The sequence below is a fragment of the Carassius auratus genome, chromosome 8 (genome assembly GCF_003368295.1).
Source record: "Carassius auratus strain Wakin chromosome 8, ASM336829v1, whole genome shotgun sequence".
NCBI classification, from domain to species: domain Eukaryota; kingdom Metazoa; phylum Chordata; class Actinopteri; order Cypriniformes; family Cyprinidae; genus Carassius; species Carassius auratus.
Genome location: NC_039250.1, coordinates 17,122,968 through 17,137,804, shown reverse-complemented (window position 1 = coordinate 17,137,804; position 14,837 = coordinate 17,122,968). Strand labels below are relative to the sequence as shown.

General features: G+C 38.9%; 1 protein-coding gene across 1 annotated transcript; it reads left to right on the top strand.

The window, feature by feature from the left end:
- Positions 1–6,449: 6,449 nt before the first annotated feature.
- Positions 6,450–13,071, top strand: LOC113107444 (early growth response protein 3). Its single transcript, XM_026269953.1, has 2 exons — positions 6,450–6,911; positions 10,056–13,071. Exons 1-2 carry the CDS (start codon positions 6,758–6,760, stop codon positions 11,165–11,167), a joined length of 1,266 nt encoding a protein of 421 aa, XP_026125738.1. The 5' UTR covers positions 6,450–6,757; the 3' UTR covers positions 11,168–13,071.
- Positions 13,072–14,837: the final 1,766 nt, after the last annotated feature.

Sequence of the window (14,837 nt, the reverse complement as noted above, 5' to 3'; positions counted from 1 at the left end):
TCTCTCAGAGGACAGTTTGATATCAATACACCAGATGTCTGGAAAAAAGGGCCGGGATTTAGGGAAGGTACTTTGATGTGGATATGATCAATGTAGGTTAGTGGTTTAATTGAGCAGGCAATAGTGTCTCATCACACACACACACACACATGCTCTGGCACGCTCTCACATGCATTCATACTTTCACAGACGGGCAGATCATTTCTCTCACATCCCCCGACCTCTAGCGCCACACACACACACACACACACGCAGGGCTCCTGCAGGTCTTTGTGCCGCGGCTGGTTAAGCCAGTCTTTGGTGAGTCTCACCATGTCCCCTGCATGAACTCATTGATCAGTTTGTCCTGTTTGCATTTGTTTATTTTCTCAGACTTCAGTGGTCTTTCTCTCACACACACACACACACATCAAATCCAAGAAGTTCAGTTCCTCAAGCTTCTCAGGGAACGGCAGAACAGAAAGGTCAGAGATGCTGCACTAGCCACATAAGTAAATATTTTCTGATTAATTAATACTTCTGAAGGTCAGCAGGTAGTGAAAGTAGATCAGCCATGAGTTATGTCTTGTTAACAGGTTAAAAGTCAGATTATGAAGGTTAAAGGTTCTGAAGGTGATTTTATCTTTTTTATTTATTGACTGAACTGAATACTACACACATAGTTTCCCCAATATATATATATATATATATATATATATATATATACACACACAAGAGTTTTAACAGAATATTACTGTATTTATTATAAATAGATTATTAAATATATATTTCATTGCATTTTAATGCAACTAATCTACATTTAGAGTAATCTGAATAGCAGACATTACTAAAATAAAATAAAATAATTGTTTGCCCATACTTCATATTAGGCTCAGATTGTTTAGAATTAAGAGACAAATTTATAATAATTTTATTTTATAAAATTGTATAATTTTGACCCATACAATGTATTGTTGGCTATTGCTTCAATTATACCCATGCCGTGCCATTTATGACTGGTTTTGTGCTCCAAGGACAATTATATATGTGTGTGTGAGTGTGTGTTTCTGTCTTTCAAGTGACTTCTTATAAATACATAATTAACAAATAATAACACTGATGACTTTTTATCCCATTTATTAAAGTTTTAACTTTAGTTTTTTTTTTTTACACAAGCTTTTACGATTGCTTTGCATGCCGTCCTGTCCCATAAGCACTGTACAGAACAGACTGTATTGTACCATCTGACAGTCCCTAAATACAGTAAGTGTTCCATTATTTATATGAATAATCTTCCCATCAGCCTGTAGGAATAAGCCTCGGCTCTGGGATATAATAGCAACGAGGAACAGCTACTGGAAATGTCCCTCGCGCAGCCTGGAAACACACACAACTAATTTGATTAGACACCCGTTGCGGCCTTGTGTTTTTCCGCCGCATATTGAAATTAGCGAGATCAAGATCTAGGATAAGCGAACGCTTCCCCGGAATCCCTACATGCAAAATGCATGAGGGGAGTCCTTTTCAGCCCGCAACCGTTCCACAGTCAAACTCCAGTCAATCATTCATTGTACAGCGTGCTCGCTCATAATAGTAGCGGAAATAAAAACACACGCGCAGCTCGACAGCTGTTGGGCAGATTTTCCAGTCTGGACTCCATGAAAAGGCTTCCCTTAGGAAAGTGCCCTGACAGACCGTGCTGTTCCTATGCACAGGGAATTCCCTCGTCTGTTTTGCATCCCTGAAAGAACAGTTGGGATCAGGCACCGAGGAGACAAGTGTCAACAGCTACACAAGGATGAACATTTAAAAATGTCCGAATTCTTTTATAGGGTCACCTAACTTAAACGTCCAATTTCAGGAGGACTGCTGTGAAAATTTGTCAAAAATGTCTGTATCAATGTAAGTACAGCATGATTTATATTGGGTTACACTATATGTGAAGGCGTCCTTGTTACAGTGTACTTATACATTTAAGTACTGAGTAATATTAATTAACAAACATTAAGTTACTATATAGGGTTAGGGTTTGGTTTAGGGTTACTTGCATATAATTGTGCATTATTTGTTGCCATTATAATAGTAAGTACATGTTACAAAGACACAATAAAGCATTACCTTACATTGCTTCTTAAGATTTTGTAGAGCTATATGGATAGCAGCAATCAGTTCTATAATGAAATATATCTATGCTTGACTTTTATTTGTTGTTGTATTTTTCTGTCTTTTCTGCACAAGCTATGTTTATTCGTTTAGTGTGAATGTACAGCACTTAAAATAAAATAGTTCTGTTTTTCTGATCAAATCTCCGTTTTCATGATGAACCCAGCAGGCACTGATTTAATAATTAAATCAAAAATAAAATTAACAAAAACAGATCAATTGTTTTTTAAAAAGCTCCATTTGTTGATTTAGGCATGGAAAAGTCATGTAAAATAATAAAAAAAAAAAAAAAAAAAAAAACTTTTTTTCTTTTTTACTATGCCAAGTTGTAAAATATTTAAGCAGGTAGCAAAAATCTTTAGAATAATTTTTTCCTTAATTGTGATCTAGTATTAAACCTATGCAGGTTGAGAAGCACTTGGTTATGGTTGTTTTCAGATATCAGCCATATGAAAATGATTGTTTGTTTTGTGCTGTTGAATGCACACTGACAGCCTCATCATCAGGACACACAAGTGCTGGCACACGTCACGGGTTCAGTCAGTGGAAATACAGTTTACTTCCTCTATTTTGGTCTATAAAAAGTAATATTCAAATTACAATGTCTCCATTCTATTTTTCAGCACTTGCTGCCTCTATGCTAATGAAGTACATGTGTATTTCCTCATTTGGTATGAATGACGGAGTCCTCATTTAGAAAAGTTATTTTAACAGATACTACACAATTTGTCTCTGAATAGAGAGACCTTATTTTAGCACAGTACTGATTCACAGCCATTTAATGTGACAACAGCAGATATCAAGTGTAGCTCAGAGACGGCCTGATGCATTGTTAACATTCTTGGCTCCTCGAGCAGTGACACATTCCCATCCTGATTGGATCAGATCATATATTCACGTCTGGGATAGAAAGTGGGAGTGGGGGGAGATCCCCTTCAGATTCCCCCAGTGACAGATCCACAGCGTCATTTTAGCAGCTCACCTACACACACGGTGCATCTTGCACATTGAGTAGAAATTAGCCTTTGGAGATCCCCTCGAGTGTGCATCAGTCTGTGTGTTTATTTATCGTGGACCCCAGAACACACAGCATGATTCAGACCCCCTCCCACACACCCCGTTTTTACTTCATTAGGCCATATCTGTCAGCTAATACTACTACACTGTTTATGTATCAATTGCCAAGGCGGATCATTCCAGAGTTCAGAATGGAGTGTTGTTGATTTGGCAGTCGTACGGTTGTTGGGGATTACTGGGGACGCCATGAGGTTAACTGAGGGAGTTGTTCATTGGATGAATGGATGCAGTTGATGAATTGTCTTTATATGGATATATGCATATGACCCAAAAAGTATTTCAACACTTAAAGGGACAGTTCAGGCAAAAATTAAAATTGTCAAGTTGTTCCAAACCTGTGTGAGTTTCTTTCTTCTGCTGAACACAAAAGGAGATATTTTGAAAATGTGGTTAACCAAACAGCTGACGGTACCCATTGGCTTCTATAATATGGAAAAAATTACAGTGGAAGTCAATGGGGCCCAGCATTGGTAAATGATGACAGAATTTTTTTTGGGGGTGTTTAATAATAAAATATCAAATGCCATTTTTATATACTTTAAGTTTGTAGTTTATTTATTTATTTATTTATTTTTGTGAGGTTTTAAATTATTAAATTGTAGATACACTGTATCCAAACTTGATAATAGATTATGTGGCGATGTAACCAAAGATCATGTGATCATCGTGTCTGTGTATTACAGCAACGTAGGCCTCTGGTTTGGAGTTTGTGTGTGTGTGGGGGGGGGGGGGTATGAAGTTATTATTTTGAACACATTTTTGGTACATCATTTATTAGGCTCGAGGCCAACGTACACATGTCAAGCGGGTCTCGGGTACAAATTGTTACCTCATCACTCTGTCTATTGCATCAGCATCTTCTGAGCGTTTCAGCGCATGCATGGCAGGCTGGACTTCTACTGTCGCTGGGTAATAGGAGCGCTGGGCCTGTGATTGGCTTGGATGAGGACTGAGGAATTTTAGTTGGACACGTGGGAAATCTCATGGGCCACCCTGGCCTCCTAATAGGATTACACACAGACAAGTATGTCATCTTTTTCTATTTTCTTCTATGTATAATAATATATAGCGAGGTGTGTTGTTGTTGTTGTTTTTATTGTTGTTTTTATATTATTATTGTTGTTGTTTGCATTGTAACCATGCCATATAGTATATTTTAAATTAAATAAGCTTCTTAAATTATATTTATTTTGCATTGTTACCATGCCATGCACAGTAAACTTTAAATTAAACAAACATCTAAAATATAATTTATTTACTTAATTTTGTTTTGCATTGTAACCATGCCATGTATAGTACACTTTGAATAAAACAAGCATCTCAAATAATTATTTATTAATGTATTCTTTATTTATTTTAATTAAAAATATCTTGTTTCAGGGGTCTTTAGCATGCATGTGTGAATCACTGGCTGCCAGGGTCTGTGCTTCCCCTTCACTGTTATTCTGCCTAAACAAAGTTTGTAAACATTTGTAACATGGGACAGTTTTTTTATTATTATTATTTCTTCTAAAAGTATCAGATAAGATATTTTCTCCCTGGTTTCTAAATTGGTGAAACCCATGACGTTTTGCCCTCTGCGGTTGCTTTAATGGCTGCGGGTTCCGATCGCTTTTCCACTTTGCAGCTCTTAACCGGAAACTCACGAACCAAATACAGACAGCGAGGGGCGTGGCCGGATCATGGCCTTATTTGGAGTTTCCACTTCAGTGGCGAACTTGGCGCTCGAGGCCAAAGCCAAGCCTACAGATTTGCCGCGCGCCTGCAGTATTTACACGCGATTAACTCTCTGGCAGTTACAGTCTTTGTATAGCCCAGACACAGTTACTGCTGCTTCTCCTAGGCTTGATCATCTGTTGCTTAAATCACTTAGATGACGTTTACAAATGATTCATTTAGGCTTTCATCTTTATTGAACTCGCAACACAAACTGTAGAACGGGTTTAATATATGTATATATAACAGTATATATTAAACTTGAGTGTCATCAGTGCACTGGGACAAAAAATATTTGTTTATATATATATATATATATATATATATATATATATATATATATATATATATATATATATATATATATATACATTTATCTTTTTAGCACTGATGATACTCCATTCACATTCTATTCTATTCTGACAGATCTGTGACCTTGTCTGACAGCCCACACTGACCATAAGGAGAATATAGTAAAAACTGTTTTTAATTATCATTTGAAATCATTTTACATTCTAGTCTGTCTGTCTGTCTGTCTGTCTATGTATGGATAGACACAGACAGAACTATTGATAAATTAATGTATTGACACACAGGGTAAAGAACGTAAAAAGAAAAGCACTATATTTAAATAGTGTTTAAAACCCAGTGTTATCAATCCATTCTGGATTGTAAAAAGTGGATATGTTGGTGTAATCTAATGTATCAAGTGATAATAACTAATATAGTATATTATAATAAATTAGCCTATAGAACATTTTTAGCTGAATAAAAGTAGTCAATTTAAACCCTCATTCAGGATAATTTAATAAAAGTCCCTTTCTTTCTATCTTTACCCAGCTGAGTAAAAGTGACTGGTTTAGTATCAAATACGGCTTTTGTGCAAATAATGCCGCAACAGTGCAGACTTATCACTGCAGCCTGTCGTTTTTTAACGAGAGAGTACATATTTTATATTTTACAATTGATTATTTATTTTTCCATAATTTTGTATATTTTTTAAATTTAAATTTAATTTCGTCTAGTATATTTAGCCTAGATTTTTTTTATATGTTATATATAATAATAATAATTTTGTAATATTAGCCTAGCTACTGCAATTGCAAATGCATTTATTTTGCTTTTGCACTAAACAATGTGTAAACGCAAACATTTATATACATATATATATATATATATATATATATATATATATATATATATATATATATATATATATATATATAAAGTTTCCCGGTTTACACAGTCATGCGCTCTCACAGTTTTAGCAACATCCATGCTCACAAAACACTTCTTACTCTTTGCCTGGTCCAATTGTCGCCCAAACCGATGAAAATGCCCCTTCACTGCTCCACTAAGCATTTATCTTCCTGCTACCGACTCTAATATTCCACTATGAGGAGCTTCCATTCGATGTGACGTCGAGCGGCCGTCTAGCTTTGTGTGTCCATATATGGTCATCTACGTCACGCAGTTGTTCCGTCCCCCAGTAGAACAAGAAAGCGTTGGAGTTCCCTGCGCTCGCAACAGAGCGAGCAGCGCTACACTTGTGCAATCACCACCACCGCCAACAACATCTCTCTCTCTGCTCATCCAGTGTTATTGTCCATAACACTTCACAGAAATCAAACACAAAAACAGCCGACAATCATCCTCGCGAGGAGACGTCAGCGCGCCGCCCGTTGCGCGCTCGGATACAATTTCAAAGGGATTGAGATCTCTTTTCTGTCTGTCGCTTTTCGAGAGATTTCAGAAGACTGATAGAGATTGATCGGGACGGAACACCTGTGCGTGCTCATTAATGACAGACTGAGTAACTGCTATGACAGGTAAACTAGCGGACAAGATCCCTATTACCATGAGCAGTTTAATCAACTCCATCCCTGACAGTCTCTATCCAGAAGAAGACATTCCCACTTCTATGAACATTTTCACAAACCCGGAATCTATTTCGCACTACTCGCAGATGAATCCAGGTAAGGAGGAAAAGTTCTCTCACTGAGCTGTTGTTGTTGGAGGTTGTACGCGGTTGTGTCGGCTGTTAGAGTTGTCTCGAGCGGCGCGCATCAGTTGTCCTGGAGCCCCGCACCTGTTAACGCGCGCCTGCTACTAGTTCCAGTAGTTTAGAAACACAACTGCTTCAGCTGCTATTGGAAACTTATAATATGAACTTTTGTTCAGCGTTACTCCCTCGTACAGTTTTGTAAATGTTCTTGTCAATTCGAATAGTGCAGGCTTTATTTTGTAGCGTATCTAAATAGCTACTGAACGGCATGGATATGTAGCCCAATTAATTACATGAGATCGCTTACGATTTGTTATTTTGTAAAATTGTTATTATTATCAAATGTATTTATGGCATAACATTATAATGATAACCTTAAACGCAGACTAAAGTAGCTAATGTGTGATTTAATAGACTACATTGAAATAAAACATTGATTTAATCCCTACATTTTACAGCTGCGCTTTTTCTTCATGGAATTCTGCGCTGCAATTGCGTTTAATTTGTGGGAAATTGTATATTATAATAAAAGGTGTGTGAAAGTAGCTGCGAATGTTCCAGTCACGTGGTATGAGTGTGAACTGGACAGGTAATATCAGGTAATAGGTATCACTTCGAGCCCACGCGTCACGGGACACGCGGAAACACCTCGTAATTGACTCCCAATTCATACATTAGTCTACACACTCGTGAAAGGAATATTTGTTGAATATTAATCCTGTCAAATAATGACAAAAGCCGTTTCGTTTTTCACCGAGCGCTTTATACTATCCGTGAAAACACTTAATTTCGAGTTTTCTCTGTTGCATGATATTGCACCGGTCTTATATGTTCTGTTCTGTGATAGATATACGGTTTAGTTATTTTGTTATTTAAAGGTTTTGATTAGTCAGTGCTTTACCCAGTACTGACCCTGTTTCTGACCCTCCACGCGCGCGGGTGGGCGTTTATGTGCGCGCTTCTCTTAGAAAAAAAAAAAAAAAAGCTCGGGCCACTCGTGAAAACACGTGAAATGTAAAATCCCTAAATTAAAATATATTTAGGTTTATCACCTGAATTGCACATCGCGTGTTCTTTGTATTCTTTTCATTCACAGGCGCACGTTTTAAAATGTTTGTCCTTTTTAAAATCGTTTTGGCTTCGTTTTCTCCGCACATCAAAACACATTTCTGGAGCAGTATTTTAGAATCTAGGAAACAATAAAAATTAATTAAATCGGACTACTGAATAAGATAATGGTGCAAATATATTGAAGAATTCCTTCCCATCAGGTCATCAGATTGTTAGATTTTTTTTTCTTTTTCTTAAAATGTCTGTATTTTCCCTATCTCTCTCTCTCTCCCTCTCTCTTAAAATGTTAAATATATTTAATTGAAAGCTTAAATAGTTGATGTAAAAAAGAAAACATCATCAACAAAAATCTATTAAAAATCCCACACTCTACGAGGGAATATTTAGTTCAGTTTTTTTAGCCTTCTATAACTTGTGACCTTAAAAAAAATCAGGTGAAGAGCTGTCAAAATATCGCAGTTATTATCGAGAGTGAAAGCATAAGATTATTCGTCCTCTTAATGTATATGGAGTTTCACAAAGCTCTTGATGTGGTTTTCACTCTGCAGGTCAAAAGAGGCTATGCTTCCCACACTCGCGGGAGAGGACTGACCTCGTTTCGTTCATTTAAATATCAAAATGAATTCGAAATGTGAATGCCAACTTCCGGCTGAACATGCTATTCCCTATCAAATGCCTGAGATCTTGAAAAAGAATTTTAAAAACAGAATACTTTCTCAAAAATGTTCTTATCATTTTTAAAATACATTATTTCCCCCCAATCACAAAAATAATAAAATAAGCTATATACATAAATAAAAGTTACAAAATATAGATATATAAATAGAATTAAAACAGAATAGGGAGAGAGAGTTAGGGTTAGGGTTACACACTATTGTGATATATAAATTACTAATTTTTTTGTACAGATTTTCTGTAGCTATATTTATAGATTTGAGACTCTGTGAGATCTTTGTGTCAGCACACTTTATTAAATCTGCACCCTATCTCTGTGGGACTGCTTATCACAATGTTTCAAGGTGACGAACCCTTCTTGTCCTTACATAGTGTCCTACCAAACGCCCCAGTAAAAGATACCCACAAGTGTGTGAAATGCATCTCCACACACATCCTGTAATGACAGGCATAGCATGAAATAAATAGTGTTTTTTTTTTTTTTTACTTATCACAGTAATACACGCTTCTCTCTGATTTCTGCCCGAATGAGTCTTTTCCTTCAGACGCAGCTCAGCATCTCTTCACACATGTACCTTATGTGTGTTGAACAGATGCGAGGACCATCTGTAATTTTCATTCTGTTTGTTTCTACCGTAAGCCACGATTTTGGTGTACACACTGCGATTACTGTAAGTGCACGTACAAGACTAAACTTAGTGAGCCGTCGTAATATGTTGAATTTACAGACATGCGTTGTGATCACTGTGTTCAACAACAGACATATTAAAAGTGATTGAAGTGACTACAGTATACATCAGATCCTTGTTTGGTACAATTTGGAGCAGCCGTCAAGTGTCTCTCTGAAAAGACTGAAGGTGTGGGAGAGAGAGAGAGAGAGAGAGATCGAGTGCGTATAAGAGTAACAGTGATGTCAATTGTGACATCCTGTTGTACGGAGAAGCCTGATTGCCAAATAAGTTCCAGTCCTACAACTGAATACGCAGCCGTTTAGACTTTGTGACAGAAAGACAATAAGTTGGCGAGGGTGGAGGGAGATATTGAATGGATCCTTAAATCACTATGCATTTCTGATTTTGTCAATTTCCACGCCTTCATTCGGACTGATATGCTCCACTTTCTTCAATTTTTTTGGAACAGGCGATTAACAGAGGTATGCAAAGATGTTGTTTCCGAGACCAACTTAAGAATAAAGTTATAAACCAAACAGTTAGTAGTCAGTCAGCGCCTATTAGAATAGACTCTCCTAGAAGCTTTCTCTGTAGATGCAGAACTTTCCACTAGTCACTGTCCCTTGCATTTTTTTTATTTGACTATTATTGTGGTATTCTGTTATTGACGGTGTTCCTTCTAATCCCCTGTCACACAGATAATATCATGGACTTGGGGATGGGCGGCGAGAAGGGCAGTGGAGAAGTCCAATACGGCTCTGGTTTCCAGTCTGGTCGAAGCGGGCAAACCGTCACCTACCTGGGCAAATTTGCATTTGACACCCCTCCATCCGGCAGCATCGGAGGCTCCGGCTGGTGTCCCGACAACAACATCATCAGTCTGGTGAGTGCGGGAATCCTGGGGGTGTCACCGTCACCTGGCAACATCACCACCCAGACGTCTTCATCGAGCGGCAGCATGGGTGGCCAGTCGTCAGACATGGAGCAAGTATACGCACCACCCCTTCCTGCCTACTCCACCTGTGGCGAGATATACCCAGAACAGGTGACGTTCCACCACAGCCCGGCCACGTCCTCGTCTCTTCCCTACCCGGGCTCTGACTACCACACAACCTCAAAACCAGGCATGGACGGAAGTCTCTTTTCCATGATCCCAGACTACAACCTCTTCCATCACCAGGGGGACGTAGGGGTGATGGAGCATAAACCCTTCCAAACCATGGACCCTATTAGAGTCAACCCACCTCCCATAACTCCCCTCGAGACCATTCGAGCCTTTAAGGATAAGCAACAGATCCATCCCAGCTTTCTCGGTGGGCAACAGCACGTTTCCCAACACCATCAACCCTCTCAGACACTCGCCCTCAAACCCATTCGTCCACGAAAGTACCCCAACCGGCCAAGCAAAACTCCCGTGCACGAGCGACCGCACGCCTGTCCGGCGGAGAACTGCGACCGTCGCTTTTCGCGATCAGATGAATTGACGCGTCACCTGCGCATCCACACGGGACACAAACCCTTCCAGTGCCGCATCTGCATGCGGTCCTTCAGTCGCAGCGACCATCTAACCACGCACATCCGCACACACACCGGCGAGAAGCCCTTCTCTTGCGAGTTCTGCGGACGCAAGTTTGCGCGGAGCGACGAGCGAAAGAGGCACGCCAAGGTGCACCTGAAACAGAAAGACAAGAAACCCACGGACAAGGGCAGTAGTGCTGGGGCAGGGGGGAGCCACACCTCTCCTCCCAGCTCCTGTGGGAGCGCGGGACCCAGCAGTGCCAATATCATGACCGTCACCACTTGTGCATGAGATGGACTTGCAAAGTAAGACTTTGAGGAGAAAAAAAGAAGCTTTCTTTCTCCTCTTATATACACACTTGACTCTTATACTGTCTCCCTCTCACTATATCCATCCGTTTCCTACGGTTTTCATTGATTGCGGTGGCACTTTTCTGTAGCCACTATTGTTTTAGGTGAAATGAGTGGGGAGTAAGTGGACTCATGTTGCATGTATGGGACGGAGAGGGCGTCAAAGACGATGGTTCAAGCAGTCAGGTCAATTCACAGAAAGAGCACTTGCAGACACAGCGCAGTCATAAGGGTTCAACTCTCAGCTCTGGGGACCAGAGATTTAAGTCTTTTTTCCCCCACCTTGTATTTTGGTTTGTAAGTGAGTTGTCAGATAAAAAGTGCACTTTCATTTGCTTAATGTGTTGCAGTCTTTTAAATGATTGTTAATTATTTAATGTTTCTGTGTTGTTGTTGTTTTTCAGCAAAATGTGGCAAATGCATTTAAATACAGCAGACAATAAAAAAAAAACATATATATTGTTTGTATTAACCTAATAACTTGATTTCAAACGTTGATTTGGGGAAAACCTACAAGCTCTGAAGGCTCAAGGAGATTGAGTTCATATTTCCAAATATACAAGTGAGGGATGCAGATGGCATTTGTTATCCGCAACGAACTTTCAGTGCAATAAAAAACGAAAAACAACAACAACGACGACAATAAAATACAGTCTGGCTCACTCTCACAAGTTTGCTTTCTACAGTAGGGATTGAAATTAACACACAGTTGTGGCCTTTACCGGTTTCGCATCTTTTAGTGCGCATAAGGGCCAAACCTGCAGTTGTGCATACCTACTTCTGGTAGAGTGAGATACGGTGATCCGATCCAAATATTTTGCCTTTCTGCTGCCTGTATCCCTGCATGCATCTAGTATCACGTCTTTGCTAGTACTAAAAAGATTACATCAGTCATGACTGAAGACCCACAGCAATATCCATCCAGTTCAAACCATGTGTCAACAAGAGTTACTATTTTCTTTGTGTGACAATTGTCCTTTTGTTGTCTTTATTGTCATTTCTTTTACTGGACAGTTGCATTTCCAGCTTTCATCATCCAATAATTTTCATTGGGTCCCTTTTTATGCACATTATATATTCAGCACGCATTTTAACACACATGTACACACGGTTTTCAAAAATTAAATCAGCCAAAATTATGGTAATGCTTGCCTGCGAGCATCACCGCTGGGCAGGAATGATCTTAGGAGTCATTGTTTTGCATTTTTACCGGCTGAGGCCTGCCTGCTATATGCATGCCATTCAAGATGTTTTTGGATGGGAACAGTTTCAACATTTATACTGCTCTCAGGGGCAGCACCGTAATGTGGTATATCTCCACGGTTCCTCTTATCCGGATCATGCCTAGAGATTCTGAATATTAATGACGAGAACGAGAGGGGGTTTTGTACAGATAATTATACAAACATATTACTACATGTTTTCTACTTGGAATGTACAAAGCAATGTCCTTCAGTATTACGATGTTGGTCCGTGCACGTGTGTGTGTGTGTGTGTGTGCATTTGTACACGTGTATGCTAATGCATACGCAAACACCCGCATACTTAGATTTTACATTGACTGAATGTGGAAAAGAAGGGTGTGTTTACATTTCTGTTTTCTTTCTTTCTTTCTTCTGTTTTTGAGATCGTGATTGTGTACACAGTGCAGAATGTTTTGTAAGTGTGTGTGCGTGTGTGTGCGCAAGAAAATGTGACTATTGACAGTGTCAAATGTGATGCATTCTCCGGGATTTCTCAAATATGATCTGTTATTAGCGCAATTTTGCAAATGATGACTTGCGGACACACTGAATGATGTGTTTAATAAATGAATAAACAGTAAGATTATTTGGTGAAAAACTCCAAGCAAAAACCTGTGTATCTCATTATCTTATAAGCAATCTATACATACAAAACACTAAAGTTGTATTGAACTAATTTCAGAAAGTTGAGCTTTCATTACTAACTTACACAAAAATGAAACAAAAATTCTAAACAAATTTTGACCATATGGTCCCATATATAAACACTCCTCCGTCCTGGCTTTCATTCCCAGAAAAATTAAATCATTCACATTTTATACCATATTTTTGGCAGGCTCTCGCCATCATGGGGAAACCACTTCTGCACCATATCTTCTGGCAGAATTCCTCCTTTTATTTTTCTCTTGGTGAGGTCACGCATGAATAACTAATAGAATAAGGATATTTAAGATACATTTTTAACAATTAAAATATATAGAAATAATTTGACCATTAAAATTAATTCCCAAAATGTGACAGTCCTTTAATTGCTCCTAACCCTAACCCTAACCCTTGCTAGAAAATGCTCTTCGGGTTACAGCTCTAGCAGCCGAGTTAAAGTAATAAATGCAATATTTATCTGGGGTGCAAAACGGAAATGATACAAACCCAATATTGATCCAGAAACTCATCTACATACTGCTGAAATCTGCCGAAAGCTAAACAAGCATTCTGAATGTATACATTGGCATTATTGTCTTGAATTATGCATCGATGTGGCCCTTAATGTCAGAATTGTGTACACAAGTAGGTTTGCACCTCTTAACCTCTCTCAGCGTAAGTGAAGAATGGAATATTACACATTAGATTTCTGGGAGGAGAGCGTAAATGTTGAGTTACAACAGCTTCTGTAATATCAGGATCTGTTCAAGGTCTCTCCTCAGCTCTTGTTTTCTGAACGTCTTCATTTCTGAAGCACACATGGTATGAGAAGTATTGTTTTTTTTAAAAATAGGAATACATACAAAAACAGCTTCTGGCTCATTTTTTTTTTTTTTATATATATCTTGTATTTTCTTTTTTCTTTCTTTCTGTGCCAAGACACATCCGAATGCAGGGCCAAACTGCAGCAGTAAAAACAGCGAAGCAGTTCTCACTGATCAGATCCGATACCCGACGGAGTTGTTTGCATGCTTCAGTTTGAAGAGAACATTTAACGTTAAGAGCTGCGTGCTGAAAAGCTTTTCAGGAAATTCATCTGGCGAATGTGTTTAAGTGATTCTAACGTAAAAAACACAATATCCGGCATGACTCAGATTTTATTAACAACAAGTAAAAAGTCTTCCTCATAAAGTTCTGTGAAGCAACAAGCAATCGTGACCTCTGGAAATCTTGTGCGCGTGTTTGTGTTCGAGCATGCTTGCATGAAGCTGTATATCTGTGCCGAGTGCTTCCATGTCCATATTTTCCGTTTTTTGTATGTGAGTCAATTTCACTAGAATAGCCAAAAATAAATGGCTGTGACCCTGTGAGTACAGTATCAGAGAAACTAGCTCAGTATTAGCCATTTTTGGGGCAAGAGGATATCGTGACGAGTCCCCCCGCCTCATCGTGGTCTCAGCATGACTGTTCACCGTCCGGCTTTGGATCAGAGCCAGGATGAACAGCCTTGTTTGAGCCAAACCGGGTTGCAGACTCGGCTGCCATGAAACAATACGCACAGAACTGTAAATGTGACCCTAGCCAGCTCTGAAGCAGGCCCTGTTTCACAACACTGATTCACTGTTGTTTACCTGATTATTTTAGTCCCTGCAACCCTCGGTCATTAAAGACTGAGAGTAAACATTCAGCATTGGCCCATGACGCTGTCCACCATCAGTGACTCAT

Bases quoted from the DNA above. Each gene is read 5' to 3' on its own strand.
- LOC113107444 (XM_026269953.1), top strand. From the start codon at position 6,758: ATGACAGGTAAACTAGCGGACAAGATCCCTATTACCATGAGCAGTTTA. The intron at 6,912-10,055 runs GTAAGGAGGAAA...CCTGTCACACAG, and splicing joins CTACTCGCAGATGAATCCAG to ATAATATCATGGACTTGGGG.